This window comes from Dipodomys spectabilis, unplaced genomic scaffold (assembly GCF_019054845.1).
Source record: "Dipodomys spectabilis isolate Male_0828 unplaced genomic scaffold, ASM1905484v1 ptg000175l, whole genome shotgun sequence".
NCBI lineage: Eukaryota > Metazoa > Chordata > Mammalia > Rodentia > Heteromyidae > Dipodomys > Dipodomys spectabilis.
The window spans coordinates 10183065-10205878 of NW_024870852.1; the positions used below are offsets into that span (position 1 = coordinate 10183065).

Here is a 22814-nt window from a genome sequence, read left to right on the forward strand (position 1 = left end):
TCTCATTGGCACTACAGAGTTGCTGAGTGGCTCAGAATGAGAGCACAGTGGGGTTAGCTGATACTGGTGAGCTGCTCTGGGCCGGTGAACGTGATGTCTGACAGAAAGTTATCTTAGGCAACAGACAAGCACATAATGTGTTGGTGCATTTTCTAGATTTTTTATTTCCTTATTTTTTTATTTTTTGCCAGTCCTGGGGCTTGAACTCTGGACCTAAGTGCTATCTTTGGGCTTTTCACTCAAGATAGCAATCTATCTACCACTTGAGCCATAGCTCCACTTCGACCAAACTTTTGTGGTTAGTTGGAGATAAGAGTCTTATGAATTTTCCTACTTGGGATAGCTTTGAACCACAATTCTGAGATCTCAGTCTCCGGAGTAGCTAGGATTTCAGGTATGAGCCACCAATGCCCAGCTAGATTCTAGATTTGATCTCACTCTCTTCCCTGCCTGAATTAAGAACTGAAGACAAATAAATAGGAAATAATGTTTCCCCTCAAAGAGCTCATAGCCAGTAAGGGAACCAAAAACAAAAATATAAATACACTGTACAAAGTAACATCCCTGACATATAAAAACATATATAGACAAGGAGTGAGTTCCAGATCAGCTGGTCTACACATGATACTCACAAGAAAGAGAAAAAAGACAGTGGAATGTGGTAACCCACTTTCTTCCCCCTAGGCTTGGAGGCTGGTAAACAGAATGACAGCACTCTGGAGACTGAAGCAGGAGGGTTGACAGTTCAAGGCCCACCTGGGCAATATAGCAAGACCCCATCTCCAAAAAGGAAGGGCAAGAGAGTTTTAGAGGGGTGACGTTGGTTGAAATACATTGTAAATGTGTGAAATCCCTCCTCCTGTATAACTGCTTTAAAACAAACAAAAAAAGGCACAGAGTTTATGCTGATAATGAAAATGGTGTTTGATGCCTTCCTGCTCTGCTCTGAGCCTGGGACTTGAATGACTCCTTTATTTCTCACCTGTAACTCCCATTTTGTGTAGGTAATTGAGGCTCAATGAAGGTAAATGACTGAGCAAGACTGCTGAGGTACTAAGTGGCAGGGGCAGATGCTACAGCAGGTGGCCTGAAGTCAGAGCAGTCTCTCCTCACTCCCACCATCTGTCTCTGTGGAGGGAGGCTAGGACAGAAAGGTGACAAAGCCAGGAAGAGCATCCCAGGAAATGAGGAAGGGAAGTTGAGCTTTCAGTCAGTACATGGAACAGAAAGCCACCACGTAAAGCCCACTGGTATACAAGGAGTTAAGTTTTGAGACAGGCACTAAAGGCACTAGGGCACAGAGAAGGAAGGAAGGAAGGCTGTGATAGGGCAGGTTAGAGGGGCAGGCTGGGTACAAGCACCTGACGCAGAGGGTTGTCTGCTGGGGGCAATGCTGGTGATGTCTGTGGAAGTCCACTTTGCCCTGCCTCTGGCGGCTCCATGACTGCTGACCTCAGCAAACTCAGGGCTGAAGCTCTGAGCTCCATCTGTCTCTCTTATGGCAGGAGAGGTGCTGAGAGGGGACCGGATTGTCAACACCCCTTTCCAGGTTCTCATGAACAGCGAGAAGAAATGTGAAGTGCTGTGCAACCAGTCCAACAAGCCAGTGACCTTGACAGTGGAGCAGAGCCGGCTGGTGGCTGAGCGTATCACAGAAGATTACTACGTCCACCTGTAAGTTGTCCTCTGTGCCCTGCTGGCCTCGCTTTCATACCGGGGAGGGATGGATGGGAGAGGCGGTCCAGAGGGACTAAGTGGGGCCTTGGGTTTACAGCATTGCCGACAACCTGCCTGTGGCCACCCGGCTAGAGCTCTACTCCAACCGTGACAGTGATGACAAGAAGAAGGAAAAAGATGTGCAGTTTGAACATGGCTACCGGCTGGGCTTCACAGATGTCAATAAGGTAGAGTGTCCTTGAAACACTCAGTGGGCTGGGGCCCTACACCTCTCAAGTCATAGGGGCCACAGAGAAAAGGACACAATCAGGTCTAGGCCTGAACACGAGGGGAGAGTTAGCTAGGGCACATTTCTCCTAGTGCCTCTGGGAGGGCGGTCCTTCACAACACTGTAGCTTTGGGTCAGTACTCTAAGAAGGTGAATACTTAGTTGCTAAAATATTACATTCTGTTTTTATAAGATAAAACCAAGAAAAGAACCTGGAACTTGATCAGTGTGCAAGATAGCCATGGCCTCTCTGAGTTGAATCCTGCTTCTACTACTTGCTAGTTGTCTAAACAGCCTTGAGCGATGTTTCCATATTTGTACAGCATGTATAAAGTCTTCCTGGCTTTGCCAGATCTATCAGTCAAATCAGAGTCCTTCCTAGCACAGGGCTGGGGGCAGAGAGGAGCTAGAGAGACTGAGTGCACTCATGTGTTTTAGAAGGTGGTACAAATAGCTACATTAGGGCAGAGAGTAGAAGGCCTACAAGCAAAGGCCTAGGAAGCCCTAGCTGGAGCCCTTCAGGAGAAGGCAGAGATTGTGGAAGATTAATGTAACCAGGCCAAGGTGCACTCTGATGCCTAGGATGGTTTCCCTGATAAACTGTTTCCTCACTGCTAGCTGTTTTGTTCTCTTTATTGCTTCTCTCTAGATTTACCTACACAACCACCTCTCGTTCATCCTTTACTATCACCGGGAAGACATGGAAGAGGATCAGGAACACACGTACCGTGTCGTCCGCTTCGAGGTGATTCCCCAGAGCATCAGGCTGGAGGGTGAGTGGGGAGGTCTGACCAGAGGGGCAGGGCTGGATGGGCCTGGGCCTCCACACTCAGGGTGGGGCATGCTTTTCACCTCAGCCACAGAGAGGTCATGCATATATTCTCAGTAGCAAAGATGGAGGTGAGGGACAATTGTCATGTGCTCTGTAGTGAGCAGGACCCCTTACCAGTTCACCTCTTCCCAGCAACCTCAGAAGGTACGCTGGTGACTTGGCCAAACACATAGGAAGCAGCCAGTTCATCTGTGGGTTGAAGAACCAGGAGCAAGGGTACAGAAAACAGCATAGAGCAATGATTTATTTCTTCTTTTTCCCTCTGTGAATGAATGATTGGCACAGGCTACAGTTGCTGAGGATCAACAGGAGTCTGAGAGCCCGGTGCTGATTGGCCCCAAGTGAATAGGTGCAGTTTTACCTCGCACATCAGTACTAACACACCATAGGTTGTACTTGAGCTGCAGAACAGACCTGAACTTAGGTCCATGGAGGGGTAGGAGGTGACTTTTTGAAAAGTTCTAGAATGTGGCTTTCAAACAAAGTAATTTGTAAAAGTCTCATAAAATGTAGATCCTGTTCTTTCAGAGCATCATACTGGCTCACTCTCTCTCTGTGAGTATATGGTTTTACATCTATGTATGGAATGATTTGAGGTCTCTGTGCAATGGCTTATTGAGATTACAGATCTCCAGCATCCAGCACAGTACTGGGCACTGAGTGAAAGGCTGAATGGATGTATAGATGCCTTTGTGGAATAAGAGATGGGTGACAGAATGAACAAATGAAAGGGGAACATATCTGAGTGAGTGTATTACTAAGTGATGATTTCAGAGTAGGCAGTAAGCAAATGTGGTAGTGAGGCACCATTTTGGTGTGTATGGAATGGGCCTGAGTGAATGAATGAATGGATGTTTGCACCAATTGTAGACTGGTGTAAAGATGGCACTTAGAGTCCCTGTGCACCTGCCTCTCTGCAGCCCCAAAGGCCCTTTGGGAGGTCAGAACTTTGGGAATATCACCATAAAAATCACAGTTGACTGCTGCGCTCCCAGCCTCCAGACACTGGAGGCCCAGTCCCACAGCAGGAAGCCTTAAGGACACCAGAAGGAGAACACTTGGGAGTGGTAATGGCCACAAGAACAGTCTCTGTCTCTCACAGACCTCAAAGCAGATGAAAAGAGTTCATGTACCCTGCCTGAGGGTACCAACTCCTCACCCCAAGAAATTGACCCTACCAAGGAGAATCAGCTATACTTTACCTACTCTGTGCACTGGGAGGTGAGAAGGGGCATGAATTCTCGGCAAGGGTCCGGGCCAGGATTCCAGGGCAGAAGGCCTAACTAAGTGCTTCTTCCTGCCTGCTAGGAAAGTGACATCAAATGGGCCTCTCGCTGGGACACTTACCTGACCATGAGTGACGTGCAGATCCACTGGTTTTCTATCATTAACTCCGTTGTGGTGGTCTTCTTCCTGTCAGGTGAGAGCGCTGTGCTTGAAGGTGGAGAGGATGGGATGGAGAGTAAGGGACTGAGGCATCCCTTCTCTTAAGTGTTCTCATGGCCAAACGTGGGTCAGAAAATGACAGCAGGGCATCGAGCTAGCTCTCAGGAGTGCAGAGATGATCAGGAGATAGTCTCTGCTCTGGATAGACAGTGCTGTCCATACTCAGTCATTGATTTGTTCAATGACAAATTATTACTTGACCTGTGCCAGAAGTCAGAGATATGGTGTTAAATAGGTCAGCTAAACTAACAGTGGAAGGGAACAAAACAGCAAATAAGTAGTGGTATTTAAGATAAAGTGGGAAGGAGGGCTACTTTAGGGTAGGCCTCTCCAAACGAGGGCAGAGCCACTAGTCAAGAGACCCCAGGTAAACTGTTTCCACAAGGGTCATGGCCTTGTGAGACAAGCTTGGCAGGAAGCTGGACGGTGAGAGTGGAGGGAAGAGGTGGAGTGATACTGATCACTGGACTCATGAGAAGCACAGACTGTCCCCTGTAATTAAATACTTATCCACGGACACTCTACTGCCTAAGCACTTTATAAAGATCTGAGAATTGAGGTTTGAAGCCATCTTGAGCAGAAAAGACTCATATCTCCAGTTAACCAGCAAAAAGTCAGAAATGGATATGTGGCTCAGAGGGTAGAGCACCAGCCTTGAGCAAAAAAAGCTAAGGGATTGTGTCCAGGCCCTAGTACCATCATATACACACACACAACATCTGTCCCTCAGCCCCACGAGTTGAGTATAAAAGTTCAGGTCATACAGCTAATTCACTTAGTCACTGCACTGCTGCCTAAAAGAAGTAGAAAAAAAAAGGACAAATGGGGAAGGTTTGTTTCTGGGCTGGTTGAAGGTACTCATTGGTGAAGATACCGATGGTGAATCTTGAGATGCAGTCACATAGGAAAGGTGTTCCTGGCAAAGTGAGTAGCAGGAGTAAAGGCAGAATGAAAGAGGGTTGTTGTGAAATCTGAACTACAGTAGCTAGAAGTCAGGCTATGGAAGAAACTGGAAACTCTCCTCCCAGACATGAAAAGCAGAGGCTTGTACCCATCCCCACCCATCCCTGTAGACCCTTCTCTTCATACACCTCTCCCTGGTTGGCTGGAGTGGAGCTCTGCCCAGGGAGACGCTGAGGTGGTCACATGGCCAGATCCTTTTGGAGGAGGAGGGCACACTTGGAATCCAGATAGCTGTGTTAGTGATGCTCTTGACTATTGTTCCTCACCTTGTCTGTTTCAGGGATTCTGAGCATGATTATCATCCGGACCCTCCGCAAGGACATTGCCAACTATAACAAGGAGGATGACATTGTACGAGGTCTTGGCTGGGGAGGAGGGATAGACTGGAAGAAGGAAGGGACGGTAGCAGTAGAGTGTTAAGTTTGCCAGACTGGGAAGAGGAAGAGGAGGCATGAGCCCGTGTCCCATGCCTGTAATCCTAGCCACTTGAGAGGCAGAGATTGAGAATTCAAGGCCAGCCTGAACAGTTAGCAAGATACCCTCCCAACAGAAAAATCTGGGCATAATGATACCTGCTTGTCATCATACACGGGAAGCATAAGTAGGGAATTACAGTTAAAGCTGGTCCAAGGAAAAAGTGAAACCTTCTCTCAAAAATAACCAGAACCAGGTGCCAGTGGCTCACACCTGTAGGAGGCTGAGATCTGAGGATTGTGGTTCAAAGCTAGCCTGGGCAATAAAGTCCATGAGACTCTTACCTCCAATAAACTACTCAGAAAAAGCTGGAGGTTGGTGGGTGCCAGTGGCTCACGCCTGTAATCCTATCCACTCAGGAGACTGATATCTGAGGATTGCAGTTCAGAGCCATCCTGGGCAGGAAAGTCTGAGATTTTATCTCCAATTAACCACCAGAAAACCGGAAGTGGCACTGTAGCTCAAGTGGTAGAGCTCTCGCCTTGAGTTGAATTGCTCAGAGACAGCACCTAGGCCTAGAGTTCAAGCCCCATGACCTTCAGGGGAAAGAAAAGGCCAGAAGTGAAGCTAGGCTCAAGTGGTAGGGCACTAGCCTTGAGCAAAAAGAAATTCAGCACCCAGGCCCAGATTTACCCTAGGACCTGGAGGGGGGAAAAAAAGAAAACAGAACAAAAACATCTGGGAGCATGCCTCAAGTGATGGCGAGTCTGCCTAGCAAACTTTTAGTTCAAATCCCACTGCTGCAAATATTATAATAATAATAATGGAGAAAAAAATCAAATCCACTTACTACAGTGTTGAGGGTTTCTAATTTTAAAGTATAAAGACAATGGAAAAAGTCACAAGAAGAAACTTGATTAATTTTACATTTAAAAATCTTAAGCCAGCCAGGCACTGGTGGTTCATGCTGTAATCCTAGCTACTCAGGAGGCTGAGATCTGAGGATCACGGTTCAAAGCCAGCCCAGCAGGAAAGTCCATGAAACTCTTATCTCCAATAAACCACCAGAAAACTGGAAGTTGCGCTATAGCTCAAGTGGTAGAGCGCTCGCCTTGAGCTAAAGAGCTGAGGGACAACACTCAGGCCCAGAGTTCAAGCCCCACGACTGACAAAAAAAAAAAAATTACAGGCTCATGTCTGTAATCCTACTCAGGAGGCTGAGATCTGAGTCTCATGGTTTGAAACTAGTCCAGGCAGAAAAGTCCATGAGACTTTTACCTCCAGTTAAACCAGAAGTGGCATCGTGGCTCAAAGTGGTAGAGCCCTAGCCTTGAGCAAAAACAGTTCAGGGCCCAATGACAAAAAAAACAAATCTTAAACTAGATCTTGGCATATACCTGAAGGTTGGTTTTGATGATCCTTAGATCTCAGCCTCTGAGTAGCTGAGATTATAAGCAGGAGCCCCAGTGCTTGGGAAGAATTGTTTTTACCTCAGAGATAGCTCCCAAAATGAGAATTCAAACAATCATGAGAAGATGATTATATCATCAAATTAGCACAGACTTTTTTTTTTTTTAAGTTGAGACATGGCCTAAAACTTGACATGCCCTTGCTTCAGCCTCTTAAGTGCTGGGACACAGGTTTTCATTACCATACCCAGCCAAGAGTGGTTTTATTTTGGCAGCACTGGGGGGTTGAACTTAGGACCTAGAGATTGCTAGACAAGTGTTCTATCACTTGAGCCACATACACACTGTTTTGTTTTTAATAGTATTAATTGTTGGCAAGTTTAACATGTAACAAGCATATTCCTATCAGTTGGCAGTTTTCTGAAAAGAAATTGACAGTGTAGTGCATCTCCCCAAACTGTAAATTAGGTAACTTTCTATGGCACAGTAATTCTTAAGAATCAAAAATACAAATGACTTGGTCTAGGATATTGCAGTTTTGAAGTTTAATTTCAAAGAGTATTTATTAGCATGAAATGTTTGCAAATACCATCTGAAAATAACAAAATACATAGTGGGATCACAATTTTATTATAAAATTTGGGTCCCAGTGGCTCAGGAGGCTGAGATCTGAGGATCATGGTTTGAAGCCAGCCCAGGTAGGAAAGTCTGTGGGACTCATTTCCAATAAAACTAAAAATGGAGCTCTGGTTCAAGTGGTAGAGCAGTAGCCTTGGGTAAAATGAAGTTTTGGGAGAGCACTTAGGCTCCAAGTTCAAGCCTCAGAACTGGCACACTAGAGAGAGAGGCAGAGAGAACTAAAGGAAATGTGTAAACATTACTTAAGTCCTTTTTTAAAACTATATTTTTGTGTTTGTTTTGTTGTTATTATTTGTCTATACGTGAGGCAGAGTCTTATCATAAAGCCCATATTGACCTCTCTCTTTTTTTTTTGGTGCCACTACTGGGTCTTGAACTCAGAGCAGGGTGGGCACTGTCAAGCTTCTTTTGCTCAAGGCTGGCATTCTACCACTTGAGCCACAGCACCACTTCCAGCTTTTTCTGTTCATGTGGTACTGAGGAATTGAGCCCAAGGCTTCATGAATGCCGGGCAAGCACTCTACCACTAAATCATATTCCCAACCCTTGCATAATTTTTTCCATATAGTAGGTTTGCGGAATTGGAGAGATTTTCCTTTTATGCAGATATGCGCATCCTGTTTGACCTCTTCCCACCAGGTGACAGTTCTCTCAGAAGCACTGTCTCATATCACTTACACTTCTGTGTCAGGGCTGGAACTAATGGATAGTTGAGGGGCCCTCAGTGGGATCAGGAGACCTGATTTGATGGGAATATCCCTGAGGTAGCTGCCCTTTTCTCATGCACCTGCTACATTCTTCACCTTTTGCTGCAGGAAGATACCATGGAGGAATCTGGGTGGAAGCTTGTGCATGGTGACGTCTTCCGGCCACCTCAGTACCCCATGATCCTCAGCTCCCTGTTGGGTTCAGGCATTCAGCTGTTCTGTATGATCCTCATCGTCATCTGTGAGTGGACCCAGAGAGCCGAATATTGAGCCCATAGGAACAAGGCCTGATTCCGAGGCATGGCCCCCTCCCCAAGTGCCTTTAGTAGAGGAGAGGGCTCCCAAGGACTAAGCATCAAGCAGGCATGCCATCATCTCTGGGAAGACAGCTGTCCCAGCCCCAGAACCTGGGAATAGTGGTTTTCCTTACAGCTGTCCAGCTCTGTTTCAAGCATACCGTGTTACTCCATCAGGAAAGCAGCACATCAGTACGTAGAGATTGCTCTTGGTTTCAGTCAGGTGAAGTAACTGACCTAGAACCAGGGTCAAGATTGGACTTATATCTTTTGTTTTGTTTTTCTTTTACAATGATAAAACACTCATATAGGAATGAGTTACAGATAGCTCTAGAGTCAGTCTACCTAAATTTGTATCTCCATCTCTAAGCTCTGTAACCTTTGACAGGCACTTACTTAACCTTGTAGGCCCAGTTTCCATATGGAAAAAATAATCTCTGCCTTGCAGAGTTGATAAGACATGTTCACTGAGCTGGTATTTAGTGTTCTCAGAATGGGCCTGACTCATTGCAAGTTTTCTGTGGACTGGCAGCTGCAGGCCAGGTGCCAGTGGCTCACACCTATAATTCTAGCTACTCAGAAGGCTGAGATCTGAGGATCTTGGTTTGAAGCCAGCCTGGGAAGGAATTCCATGACACTCTTTTCTCCAATTAACTACCAAAAGACAGAAGTGGAAATGTGGCTCAAGTGTGAAGAGCACTAGCCTTGAGCAAAAGAAGTTCAGGGACAGCACCTAGGTCCTGAGTTCAAGCACCAGGACTGACACAGAAGATTCATCCAGCCCATACCTAGCAGCTACTGCACCCCCTGAGCCTCAGCTAGGACACCCAGTCTTTTCCTGTAGAGGGTAAGGGCCTGTGTCATTGAGAAGACCAAGGGGAAAGGAAGCCTTATCTAGGCTCATCTGCCCAGGGGCCTGTTAGCCTTCCCCCACTCTTGTGGGAGCTGATGCCCTGGCAATCAGCCCCTCTGACTCTGCCTTCCCTCCCTCCGCAGTTGTGGCCATGCTTGGGATGCTGTCACCCTCCAGCCGAGGAGCACTCATGACCACAGCCTGCTTCCTCTTCATGTTCATGGGGTAGGTGTATGTGAGCAAGCTCCCAGAAGCCAGCCAAACCTGCTTCATGCCACTAACTGCTCCTTGGTATGGACCTTGCCTTTTCCCACAGGGTGTTTGGTGGATTTTCTGCTGGCCGACTCTATCGCACTCTAAAAGGCCATCGGTGGAAAAAAGGAGCCTTCTGTGTAAGTATCCTGATCTTCTCCCAGTGTCATTGGAGCCTGAGAGGCTTTTGTCCTGGGCCTCTCAGGAGTGGCCCTGGGTGCTAGTGGAAGCTGAATGGTGGTGTGACAGCAGGAAGGGCTTAGGCCGAGGGCCAGCCATTTTGGGCCCTTACCCATAGGCTACAAACAAGGCATCACAGGGCCCTACTTGCCCTGTCTATAAGCAGAAAGCATTAAACTTAGGTATTTTAAGCCTTGATAGTTGGATGGCTCGAGCAAAAGAATACAAGGATGCAGAATTTCCGTCAACTTGACACAGGAGAACACTCTGCTAACAGTATAGAGAGAATTGTGTACTGTTTTCCAGATTTGATGGCCCTTTTGCTCTCTAGGAAAGATAAGCTGCTGTCCTTCCCTCCCCTCAAGGAGTCCTGAGCCCCTTCTCCCTGGAGCTTTTTCCTTTATTAATAAATAGACTTCATTTCTGATAGTGTCTAGATCATAAATTTCAACCAGAAAGGCATATGAGGAATTCCTGCTCCACATCAGGGTGAAGAATAGAATATAGGATGGGATGAATTGACATTGGAGCATGGAGAAACAGCCAGAAGAGAATGCTTGGGTTGGGGAATTGTCCAGACCCAGTCCTGGACCTACATATTTCTTACCTGTCTCCAATGGGGTTATCTGCTTTTAGGATTATATGGATGGAGAGACTGTACGTAAGGCCCATGGTACAGCATGGGCACTCAGGAAACCTTGGGATAGAACAATCACCAAGTGTTGGTAGGAAGGGCATCTTTGGCATCCCAAAGATGGAACTGGCAGTAGAGGCTGAGTGCTCGATTGCTCAAAAAAAACTTGAGATCTGTTGTCATTATGGTGTGACAGCAATCTCTAAGCCTGGTAGTCCCAGTGTGGACTCAAGTATAAGTCTAGAGCTTTGGTTTCTTGTGCTCAGATCCATGTCCCAGAGATTCTGACTTGAGGATCTCTGGTTTTGATGAGAACCTCTGATTCTGGGTTAGGGAAGGAATTGTACTTAAGCTGGATGGGTTTGAAGTCTCTGATGTGGGAGCCCCGAAGGGTCCTCCGGATCCACTCAAGTGCAGCTTCCCAACCTGTCCCCTCTTGCTCCCAGAACATGGGCTCTAGAGTCTTAGCCTTCCTGGATTTACCCTTAACAAATGTGGGGGAGGAAAAGAGCCTTAGTGCCTTCATCTTTCTTTCTTTTTGTTTTTTTGCTACCAATCCTGAGGCTTGAATTCATGGCCTGCACATTAGCCTTGAGCTCTTCAGCTCAAGGTGAGCACACTACCACTTGAACCACAGTACCACTTCCAGTTTTCTGGTGGTTAATTGGAGATAAGAGTCTCATGGATTTTCTTATCTGGGCTGGCTTCAAACCATGATCCTCATATCTCAGCTTCTTGAGAAGCTAGCATTATAAACATGAGCCACCCACTCCTGGCCAATACCCTCATCTTTAAAAGAGATAATGTGGGCTAAAGGAATGGCTTAAGTGGTAGAGCATTTGGCTAGCAAGCACAGGCCCTTCAGTTCAAATCCTAGTATTGCAAAAAATGAAAAAGTAAGAAAAGGGGCTATTAGTCCATTTCTAAACCTACAGTGAGGGTTAGATGGGACATGTAAAGCCTGCCATTTGCCATCCCTAATATTTGAGCATTACTCTAGATGGTTTGGATTGAAGCCTTTTAGTCATGTATTCAGCAACTGTTATTTAGTTGCTATGACATTCTGAGTGATGGGACTACATCTTTTGGAGAAAAGCAAATGACCCCAACCTGAGTTGATAGTATCTATCCAGAGTTGAAAACGTATTTAGTACACCCCAGCTATCCCACATCATAGTATGGTTCTGCTAAATGCTGTTACTTGGGGGCCAAAAACCTTAAGTAGAACTTTTCTATAATTATGGTGGCTTGAAAGCAAGGAAGCAGCAGCTCCAGGGATCTGAGAGGCCTTTGCAGGCCTACCTCTGGGCGAGAGAAGGAATTGAGATTGAGCTATGTTCTAAAGGACCAGGACCAGTTGAAGCCTGTGGTGGGGGAGCTCCATTGGGTCCCAAGGAACTCCCAAAGTACACTCCCCAACCTGGCTCCTCTTGCTCCCAGACGGCGACCCTGTACCCTGGAGTGGTTTTTGGCATTTGCTTTATACTGAATTGCTTCATCTGGGGAAAGCACTCGTCAGGAGCGGTAAGTGCCCCTCCTCCACCTTCCAGTCCTTCCCCAGTACAGAAGGCCAATGGTGTCTAGCCCTGTTCCCCAAGGTCACTTCCTGCTGTTTCTTCCCTTTTCTAAGTTCCCAAAGTTCTATTCCCAACCTTGGGGGTTGAAGGTTGGCTGGGGTTTCCCCAGCATTGCCCATTGTCACCAGTGCCTGTCCCTGGTCTCTCTGTGGACAGCTGGCCAAAGTTCACTTCTTGAAAGGGCGGTTTCCATAGGCCAGGGCTCAGCTGGGGAATTCCCCTATCTCATCAGGCGAGAGCTGCTAGGTGCAAGTAAATTGGGCCAGTGTCCTATAACAGGGCTTTGCTCCTAGTGTCTGCCCTCAGCAACCAGCCCCTGTAGGTGGAAGGAGAAGATGGGAAGAGGCACATGGCTCTGAGAGTAGGCAACTTGCCAGTCCCAGGCACTGTTGCCAGCAACTGCCTCAGTGGGATGGGTGGGGAGAATGGGGTCTTAGTTAATTAGCGCTGTGGTAGAGGTGGGACAGGCATTTGCACCCCAGCATGCAGAACCACCTGCCCCATCCCTAGGGTCCCTGGGTGAGGTTCAAATTGAGTCCCAGGGAGGCTTAGGAAGCCTTTGAAGGAAGAGAAACTAATCGTCCTCTCACTTCCTCTTTTATACCTGTGTTCCTCCTCGCTTCAGCTTTTTCCTCCTAGCTACCAGTTGTGCATTCTAACACTCATAGAAATTTTGGAAAGTACAAAGGAGTTTAGAAATTCAAAATAACCTACAGTCCAACCACCCAGACAAATACTATAGAAATCTTTAATACATGTTCTTTCAAACTTTTTAATAGATATATTTAAAATGGAATTATGGGCTAGGAAGGTGGCTCAGCGGTAGAGTTCTTGCCTCATATGCCTGAGGCCCTGGGTTCGATTCCTCAGCACCACATAAACAAAAGGCCAGAAGTGGTGCTATGGGTCAAGTGGTAGAGCACTGACCTTGAGCTTAAGAGCTGAGGGACAGTGCCCAGGCCCAGAGTTCAAGCCCCACAACCAACAAAAAAATAATAATAATAAAAAGCGCTTGCCTTGCATGCCTGAGTCCCTGGGTTCAATTCCTCAGCACCACATAAACAAAAAGAAAAAAGCCGGAAGTGGCGCTGTGGCTCAAGTGGTAGAGTGCTAGCCTGAGCTGAAAAGCTGAGGGACAGCACCCAGGGCCAGAGTTCAGGCCCCACGACTGGACCCAAAATAAATAAATAAAAAATAATAAATAATAAATAAAATCGAATTATATAATTTAAAGCAGAATTATAAACACATGGTACTTGTAATAAATATTGGGTGTGTGTGTGTGTGTGTGTGTGTGTGTGTGTGTGTGTGTGTGTGTGTGTGTGTGTGTGTGTGTGTGTGTGTGTGTGTGTGTGTGTGTGTGTGTCCTATAACGAATTTAGGGCCTAGGAGCTGTCCCTGAGCTTTTATACTCAAGGCTGAATTATAAACACATGGTACTTGTAATAATATTGGGCGTGTGTGTGTGTGTGTGTGTGTGTGTGTGTGTGTGTGTGTGTGTGTCCTATAACGAATTTAGGGCCTAGGAGCTGTCCCTGAGCTTTTATACTCAAGGCTGATACTCTAGTGCTTGAGCCAAAGCTCCACTTCCAGCTTTTTGATGGTTAATTGAAGATAGGGGTCTTATGTACTTTCCTGCCTAGACTGGCTTCAAACCGTGGTCCTCAGATCTGAGCCTCTTGAGTAGCTAAGATTACAGGCACAAGTCATCAGTACCTAGCTTTGCATGAATTTTATAACAACTTAATAATCACAACAGAAGATGAGAAAGAACGTGAAAAATCAATCCTCACACATTAGGAAAAATACTGTTAAACTTTTTTGGTATAGACCTTTCTCGACACAGATCCATATAAATACTATATTCTTACTGAAGTGAAGTCTTAAATGTACAGTGTTATAACCTGCTTTTCTCACTTAGAAGTGTATTGTGGTGGTGTTTTGAAGGGACTGGAATCACTTTGTACAGTCTTGTTACTTCCCTTTTTCTCTTCACTTAGTGGATTACATGTCATTTCCTTCCCTTTGTGTTCCCTTCAGGTTCTCAGTCCTTTGCTTTCCTTTTCTCCCCCTTGCTCCCTGGATGACAAGCTCCTGGGAAGTGGCGTTCCCTCATCACTGGGAGCACAGATGGTCCCCCAGCCACTCCCTGCTTTCCTCACAGGAAGTTCTTGGCTCAGATTCTGACCAGGAGCTCTTGAGCAAAGAGGAGTCAGAAGCCCCTTCCCCACTGAGGTGGCCTGCCATGCTTGTGGCTTCTCCTTCCTGGGAGTCCAGGATGTCCCCCTCCCTCCTGTCTAACCCCCATCTTGGGCATCGGCCTGGTGGGGGCCTCACAGTGCTGTGTCTACAGGTGCCATTTCCCACCATGGTGGCTCTGCTATGCATGTGGTTTGGGATATCCCTGCCCCTCGTCTACTTGGGCTACTACTTTGGCTTTCGCAAGCAGCCATATGACAACCCCGTACGCACCAACCAGATTCCCCGGCAGATCCCTGAACAGAGGTGGTACATGAACCGATTTGTGGGGTGAGTCTTCTAGCAGAGGCAAGAGCAGAAGGAGGGCCTGTGGGGTGGGCGACACCAGCACTCTAAGCCACTTGCTGGGGAGGCCATGGGAGAGGGCCTCTCCCCCAGGGTGAAGTAGCCAGTGCCCAACGGTCAGCAGCACGTACACTAGTAGACATTATGCAAGGTGGCCTAATGAATGGGGCCAGGCTGCAGCTAGACGTGGTGTTGTCATATGAACCAGGACAGGGAAGGGGAGGGACAAAGGGCCTGATAACACAGGTTAAGGCCACCCACCCTCTCTACCTCAGTTCTCATCTTATGAACTGAGGAGAAAGAGGCCAACCTCTCGCAAGGTTGTCATAGTAGCACAGCATGGAAAAGACAGAGATCACCACCTGTGTAGTCTTGGGAGGGAACCTGGCTTCCTTGTGGCCAGGACTTGAGCACTATTAACTCTCATTCTCTGCTGCAGCATCCTCATGGCTGGAATCCTGCCCTTTGGTGCCATGTTCATTGAGCTGTTTTTCATCTTTAGTGTAAGTACACTGCTGTCTACCCTCCCCCTCCACTTATGCGGCTCCACAGGCCTCCTCTCCTTCCCACTGCCTATGAAAGTGCAAGAGCCCTGCTCTTCACCCTGAAGTCAGTTAGCAGTCCTGTCTGAAGGGACAGCATTCAGAATTAAAGGAGCATGTCATGTGCACCTGTCTGGTACATGGATGCTGCTCTCTGATACTGCAGGCAGTCACTGCCATCATTGCAGGCATGATTGATAGCATTGTTCCATCTGCTTCCATTTCTGGGTCCTTTCCTGTCTTTACCTGTCAACATTATCCAAAACTTGAGGTAAGTAGGCGGAAACATTCCCAGGATGCCAAGCTAGAGCAAATGCAAAGGCTCTTGGCATTTAGTAAATGCTGCTATGGTGACCAGGAGTGCTTCTGTCTGAAAGTGCCCATGTGAAAGCCAGCAGGAAGATGCCAGCTTCATGTAGGTCTAGCTGACTCAGCCACATGCCCTGCACTAGTGGTGCCATGCTCCAAGTCAGCACTCTACAAATGTCTACCCTTCCTGAGGAATACCTGCCTAGTGAGTGCAAGATCCCAAGTCAGAACCCCAGGACCACCAAAATAAAATAAAAGGCCAAGCTTGCATAGCTCACCTGCGGTATAGCATAGCCCCTGGCTGGCATGGGTAAGCTCCTGAGAGGTGGTGGCCGCTGTTCATGCTGGCAGATTTAGACCAGGACCTACCCAGAGCATGATCACCCAGAGCACTTCCTAAGAGTAACCTGGCTCTTCCGCTGCTCCCATGCCAGACCCAATAGTGCCATGCTGGCATCTCCATTCCTGCCTCAGGGGAGGGACAGTTGAGCTGAGGCAGACCAGCTGAAGACCACGTTGGTGTATTCACAGGCCATCTGGGAAAATCAGTTCTATTACCTCTTTGGCTTCCTGTTCCTCGTTTTCATCATCCTGGTGGTGTCCTGTTCACAAATCAGCATCGTCATGGTGTATTTCCAGCTATGTGCAGAGGTGAGGGGAAGAGGGAAGGGGTGGGCTGGAGTGGCTGGATTTAGCACTGAACAGGTTGGTAGAGCTATGCAAAGCCTATGTCTGGGTTCTGTGGGTCATGTGTTTCTCCAAACTGCTGGGTCTCATTTGCACACTGGTAGATGATACCTACCGCCGCTTGGGTTGTATGGGACAGTCACCACAGCTCAGTGAAGGACAGTAGGACCTTCAGTATTGAGTCCACTCCAGTAGTTTCTCTTAACTGGCAGGTACAGAGTGGAGGCCTACCTTGCTTCTAGGCCTAGTTCTTGCAGAGTGGGAAAGACCAGCAGCCTCCGTGCCTGCTGCTGTGTCCCAGCATGACAGGGACAGTTACATACCTACTGGGAGGCTGCTTCAGGTACTAAATGAGCCAATTCATATACAGCACTCAGAACAGTGCCTGACATATGGTAAGCATTGGCTCATGAAAACACATTCTTACTACTTTTTTCTGATGAGTGTTTTTTTGTCAGGTATAATTTATAAACAATAAAAGTTATCTTTCATCTATGATTCTATAGATCTGGAAAACATGGTGGGTAAAGGCCTTGGAGACTTGAGGTCACTCTTCCTTCCCTTCTTCCTCAGGATTACCGCTGGTGGTGGAGGAATTTCCTTGTATCCGGGGGATCTGCATTCTACGTCCTGGTCTATGCCATCTTTTACTTTGTTAACAAGGTACCACTCTCTTTAGGGGATCTCCTCAGTCCCCTCAGGTGGCTTGGCAACAAGGATGCTGGGGGGAAAAAAAAAACAGCATCTCCGGGTCCTTTAGCTTTTTCACTTAAAACTGGTGCTCTACCACTTAAGCCACAGCTCCACTTAGGCTTTTTAGTGGTTAATTGGGAGTTAGGTGTTTCATATACTTTTCTGCCTAAGCTGACTTGATCATAATCTTCCTATTACAGTCTCCAGAGTAGCTAGGATTATAGGCGTGAGCCACCAGCACCTTGCTTTACTGGCTATTTTGGAGATAAGAATCTCACAGACTTTTCTACCCTAAGTAGCTATGATTACAGGTGTGAACCACCAGCACCTAGCAGACTTTAGTCCTATTTCTAGGATTCTTAGGGTAAATCTAATCTCTACAGTGAGTGTGAATTGCTGCTCTAGCTTCAGGTGTTATTAGATCCAGGATCTGAAAAATATCAGAGCTCTGTGCTCACACCTTAATCTGTATGTCTCTTTTGGCTTCAGTCTGCAACTAGGATCTTTCCACAAGGTGGGAAGATGGCCATTAGAAGCCTCAGAGTAAAAGGTCTTTTTAACAGAGTGCCAGTGGCTCACTCCTGTCATCCTAGCTACTCAGGAAGCTGAGATCATGATTCAAAGCCAGCCTGGGCAGGAAAGCCCATGAGACTCTTACCTCCAATAAACTACCAAAAAAGCCAGAAGCAGAGCTGTGGCTCAAGTGGTAGAGCACTATAACTGTAAACAAAAAAAAAGGTCAGGTACAGAGCCCAGATCCTAAGTTCAACCCCCATGACCAGCACCAAAAAAAAAAAAAGGTCTTCTGCCATTGCATATTTATTCCAGGGAAGACTACATTGGCTCTGCTGAGGTTATATGCCCATTGTTCAGATTTATCCAGCCCAGCAGAATACTGTGCATTGATTGACCTGCTTTATAAAGGTGGTATATAGAGGGTTACAGTTACATGTCAGATAAATACATTTCCTTTTTGACAGTGTCACCTCTTCCCTCGCTCTCTCTCACTTTTTCCCTCCCATCCCCACTTACAGCTTAGGTTTTGTACTACAATCAACGTCCCCAGCTGAACAAGATAGCAAGAGTGTTTCTCAGAACTCTTGGAGGAGGGAAGACAGGAAACTATGTTGGACAAAAGCTAGAGATCTTTTCATAGCCTCCTGTCCTTCCTCCTCCTGCCCTACTCTGCCTTCTCTGTCTAAGCACCCATTCTTCCAGCCACAGTATAAATCTAGGGCCCTTCCAGCCTGCATTTTGCTCATCCCTTTCCTGGTTTGACCAGTGCCCATCCCTCCCACCTTGCCCAGGTCCCTGTTACCCTCACCCTATCTGTAGCCATAAAAATATTTCTGGGCTGGATGCTGGTGGCTCATACCTATAATCCTAGCTAGTCAGGAGGCTGAGATCTGAGGATCACGATTCAAAGCCAGTCCTGGCAGGAAGGTCTATGAAGCTCTTATCTCCAATTAACCAGTAGAAAACCAGAAATGGCACTGTGGCTCAAGTAGTAGAGCACTTGCCTTGAGCAAAAAAGCTCAGGAACAGCACCCAGGCTCATGACTGACAAAAAAAAGAAAGGAAGAATACTTCTGGGTCAGATAGGAGATGGAGCTTGACGAGGTGACTTAGAAGGTCTGTTTCTGTTTTTTACTTCTTATTTTCTGCTGGCTCCTGGCATTTTGTAGCCATGCATCTGTCCATGAGCCCTAGATGTCACTCAAACCTGGCACCCTGGGTGTATTTTGATACCACAGTTCCAGATTTCAGTCTCTGCTAACAGTACCATCACACAGATTCCCTAATACCTCTTCCCAGACCTTCAAACTCTACCCCAGTCACAGAGGATGCTGACATCCTCCAAGATGAAAGTTACCGTGAATCTGGGTGCCAGTGGCTCACGCCTATATTCCTAGCTACTCAGGAGGCTGAGATCTGAGAATTGCAGTTCATAGCCAGCCTGAGTACGAAAGTTCATGAAACTCCTATCTCTGATTAAGCACCAAAAAAGCCAAAAGTGGAGCTCTGGCTCAAGTGGTAGAACTCTAGCCTTCAGCAAAAAAAAGATCAGGCCCTTAGTCAAGCCTTAGGCTGGAATGGGTTGGGGGTGGAGGGAATGACTAGAGAGGGAGGGGAAGGGAGAGGAGAGAAGGGAGGAAAACAGAAGAAGATGGGGAAGGGAAGGTCATTGTGAAATGTTTACATAGGTGACCAGCTTGCTTGAGGAGAGGAATGAAGGTTGAGGCAAACTGGTAAAGACTCTTTGTCCTTAAGATGGAAATGCTAGGGCTGGGAAGGTGGCTCAGTGGTAGAGCGCTTGCCTTGCATGCTCGAAGCCCTGGGTTCGATTCCTCAGCACCACATAAGCAAAAAGAAAAAAGCCGGAAGTGGTGCTGTGGCTCAAGTGGTAGAGCGCTAGCCTTGAGCTGAAGAGCTGAGTGACAGCGCCCAGGCCCAGAGTTCAGGCCCCATGACCGGACCCAAAAAAAAAAAAAGAAAAAAGGAAATGTTAGATAATTCTCCTAGAACATCCCTCCCCACTCCCTGGCTGCTGTCCCAGCCATCCAGAGTTGTTGGGGACTGTGAAGGACCAGGCAGTGGCACAACCGTGACCATTCTTGCCTGTGGTGTTCTTACCTGGCCTCTTGAGAGTCCCAGGATTCAAGGCTCTGGTGCAAATGAGGGTTCAGCTGGCCCCATCCCTGGCCAGGTGGCCATTTCAGCACAAGATGAGGGTGAGAGTAAGGACCCCAGTTAGCTGTGGCTGCCTGTCACTAAAGCACTCCTCCATTCTCTCTGTCCTTGCCCCAGCTGGACATCGTCGAGTTCATCCCATCTCTCCTCTACTTTGGCTACACGGCCCTCATGGTCTTGTCCTTCTGGCTGCTCACGGGCACCATTGGCTTCTATGCAGCCTACATGTTTGTCCGCAAGATTTATGCTGCTGTGAAGATTGACTGACGGGTGGACCATGGCCAGGCCCGCAATGTCCTCGGACAGGAAGCCACCCTGCGTGGGGGAACTGCAGGCACACGAAATAAAATACTCCTGCTCATTTGGAATGCAACTCCTGGCACGGTGTTCCTGGATCCTGGGGCTGCGTGGGGGTGGGGAGGCCTTTAGATAAACCTTACATTTTTCTTCATCTTATTCCAATTCTGTGAGGGATGAGTTTTTATTTTGTTTTTGTTTTGTTTTGTGGGAGTCTTTTCCCTTTTTTTTTTTTTTTTTTTCTTCAGTGCTAAAAAAAATTCCCTCCGCTAAGAGCTCTCTGACCTGTTTATTCAGGTTTATTTTTGGTTGGAGGTTTTATTTCCTTCGTTCATTTTTGTTGCTGTTACTGTTTTTTTAAAGCAAATGGATCCAGGATGGATAAATCCACCAAGATATTGGTTTTTGGTCACTGTCTCTACCCCAGTTCCTCAGGGCTGTTGGCCATCCTACCACTAACTGGAAAAGGAAACACGGGGGCCAGAAGTAAGGGTTCTGAGCCTTTCGCTGCCCAGCCTCACCGCCAATGCCGAGACATAACACAGGCCTAACCTGGACAGCGCCCTCGGTGCCAACCAGCCTCCGCCAGACCCTCTCCCTCCCTCTCCCCCGGCTGTGCCTCCACTCATCCTCTCACCAGGAGCAAGCTGAGGCCTTGGTTGCTACAAGGAGGTCTTGGGAAGTGCTGGCTGAGGTTCTTTAGGACAGCAGGACGCTCCCTGAGCAGAGCAGCTGGAGTCTGTTAACCAGTGAAGAGGAAGAGAAGAGTCCTGCAATGAACTGTTCTTGTGCCAAGAAACCCTGGACCTGGGGCCAAGTATCTGCAGACCCAAGTGTCCACATGTCTGTCAGGGAAGGGGTGGCTGAGGCTGCTAGAGTACTTGCCCTTCAGGATTACTTCCTTCCCCCGCCCCCATCCTTTACTTGGGGGTGCCACTCTGTCAAAGTGAGCTGGTGGCAGACCTCCTCCTGCCCCACTTCCAGGGCAGAAGGAGGAGGCCTCGGGTCCTCAGATCCCCTCCTTTAGGTGTCTGGGAAGGACACACTCTTCCCTGACATACCCCGGACTCAGCATTTCTCAGTTCTTCTAGCCAGACCCAACCCCACCACCTCCCACCCTAATTCTTTTGAGGCTACCCAGAAAACTGCTGTGAGAGGAAGATGAAGGTAAGTTTGATTGTTCCTTCCCCAGGGTCTTCAGGCTGGAAAGAGGTGGTCACGTAGCCGGCCTGGTGCCTCTACAAGCCCCCAGCTCTTCCCACTCCTGCCTACCCCGCGCAAGTCACAGACATTTACTCTTACATTGCAAGAGACCAAATCTAACGTGAGATTGGGGTTTGAGTCCTTTGGGACCCCACTGTGAGATAACTCAGGATGCTGGTGATGCTTAAAATGCACCCAGCCCTCGCTGCCCCGGTCTACTGGGGGCCAGGCCAGCTCCAGTGCCGAGAGTCGAACCAGTGAACTCAGTCTCCCCTCACAGTGACTCCTCAGCACCAGGCAGCACCCACCATGAATCAGGTTGGAGAGAAGGGGACCCAAACAGTAGAGAATGATCAGGAGTCTTTTGTTCATTCAAATTTTGAATATTTTCCCTAAGAGATTCTTTTGGGAGGGAGTGAGGAAATGGGACTCTTCCAAGGGTTCAACCATTGTCGATTTTTTTGACTTTTTAAATCATCATTATTTTTAATTAAAGAAAAATGCCTGTATGCCTTTTTTTGGTCTAATTGTAAATAAAAATACCATTGTCCTGTTGTTGTGTCTCAAGTCATGTGTAAGGGCGGGGTATGACAGCATCCCCCAGTTAGCTTGGGTGGAATGGTTGCTTTCAAAGCTTCATCTCCTGTGGGGTGCCAGTGGCTCATTCTTCATTTTAAAGAGAAGATCAAGCCAGGCACCAGTGGCTCACATCTTGTAATCCTAGCTGCTCAGAAGGCTGAGATCTGAGGATCTCAGTTCCAGGTCATCCTGGGCAGAAAAGTCTCCCTGAGACTCTTATCTCCAGAAGTGGTGCTGTGGCTCAAAGTTCAAGCCCCACAACTGACCAAAAAAAAAAAAAAGCTGCTTTTTTTTTTTTTTTTTTTTGTCAGTCATGGGGGTTGAACTCTGGGCTTGGGTGCTGTCCCTGTGCTCTTCATCTTTAGCTCAAGGTGAGTGCTCTACCGCTTGAGCTACAGCACCACTTCTGGCTTTCTAGTGGTTTATTGGAGATAAAGTCTCATGGACTTTCCAGCCTGGGCTGGCTTTGAATCATGATCCTCAGATCTCAGCCTCCTGAGAAACTAGGATTACAGGTGTGAGCCACTGGCGCCAGGCACAAAGCTTTCTTTAATGCTTTTTTTTTGGGGGGGGGGGGCAGTCCTGGGGCTTGAACTTGGCCTGGGCACTGTCCCTGAACTTCTTTTGCTCAAGACTAGCACTCTACCACTTGAGCCACAGCACCACTTCTGGCTTTTTCTGCTTAGGTGGTACTGAGGAATCGAACCCAGGGCCTCATGCATACAAGGCAAGCACCCTACCACTGAGCCACCTTCCCAGCCCGAGACTTTTTTATTTCCTCTTTTTTCATTTTTTTGTTCTAGTCATGGGGCAGGAACTCAGGGCGCACTCTACCACTTGAACCACCATTCTACTTCCAACTTTCCGGTGTTTAATTGGAGATAATTGCCTCACAGACTTTCCCTGCCCAGGCTGGCTTTGAACTGTGATCCTCAGATCTCAGCCTCCTGAGTAGCTAAGATTACAAGCATGAGCCATTAGCACCTGACTCTAGTTGAGTGTCTTTTTTTTTTTTTTGTCAGTTGTGGGGCTTGAACTCAAGGCCTGATGGGCATTATACCTGAGCTCTTTTTCTTTTCTTTTTTCTTTTTTGCACAAGGCTAGTGCTCTACCACTTTGAAC

General features: G+C 47.5%; 1 protein-coding gene across 3 annotated transcripts in view; it reads left to right on the plus strand.

The window, feature by feature from the left end:
* Positions 1-21668, plus strand: part of Tm9sf4 (transmembrane 9 superfamily member 4) — a 52251-nt gene extending 30583 nt beyond the window's left edge. For all 3 annotated transcript variants that reach the window (XM_042694462.1, XM_042694463.1, XM_042694464.1), the window contains exons 4-18: positions 1506-1674; positions 1775-1904; positions 2595-2718; positions 3880-3998; positions 4086-4197; positions 5467-5537; positions 8464-8596; positions 9648-9729; positions 9821-9896; positions 12011-12094; positions 14501-14676; positions 15131-15194; positions 16074-16193; positions 16803-16892; positions 19731-21668. In XM_042694462.1, coding sequence (XP_042550396.1) covers positions 1506-1674; positions 1775-1904; positions 2595-2718; positions 3880-3998; positions 4086-4197; positions 5467-5537; positions 8464-8596; positions 9648-9729; positions 9821-9896; positions 12011-12094; positions 14501-14676; positions 15131-15194; positions 16074-16193; positions 16803-16892; positions 19731-19880 — 1700 coding nt within the window. In that variant the 3' untranslated portion in view covers positions 19881-21668. The remainder of the gene's footprint in view (positions 1-1505; positions 1675-1774; positions 1905-2594; positions 2719-3879; positions 3999-4085; positions 4198-5466; positions 5538-8463; positions 8597-9647; positions 9730-9820; positions 9897-12010; positions 12095-14500; positions 14677-15130; positions 15195-16073; positions 16194-16802; positions 16893-19730) is intronic.
* Positions 21669-22814: the final 1146 nt, after the last annotated feature.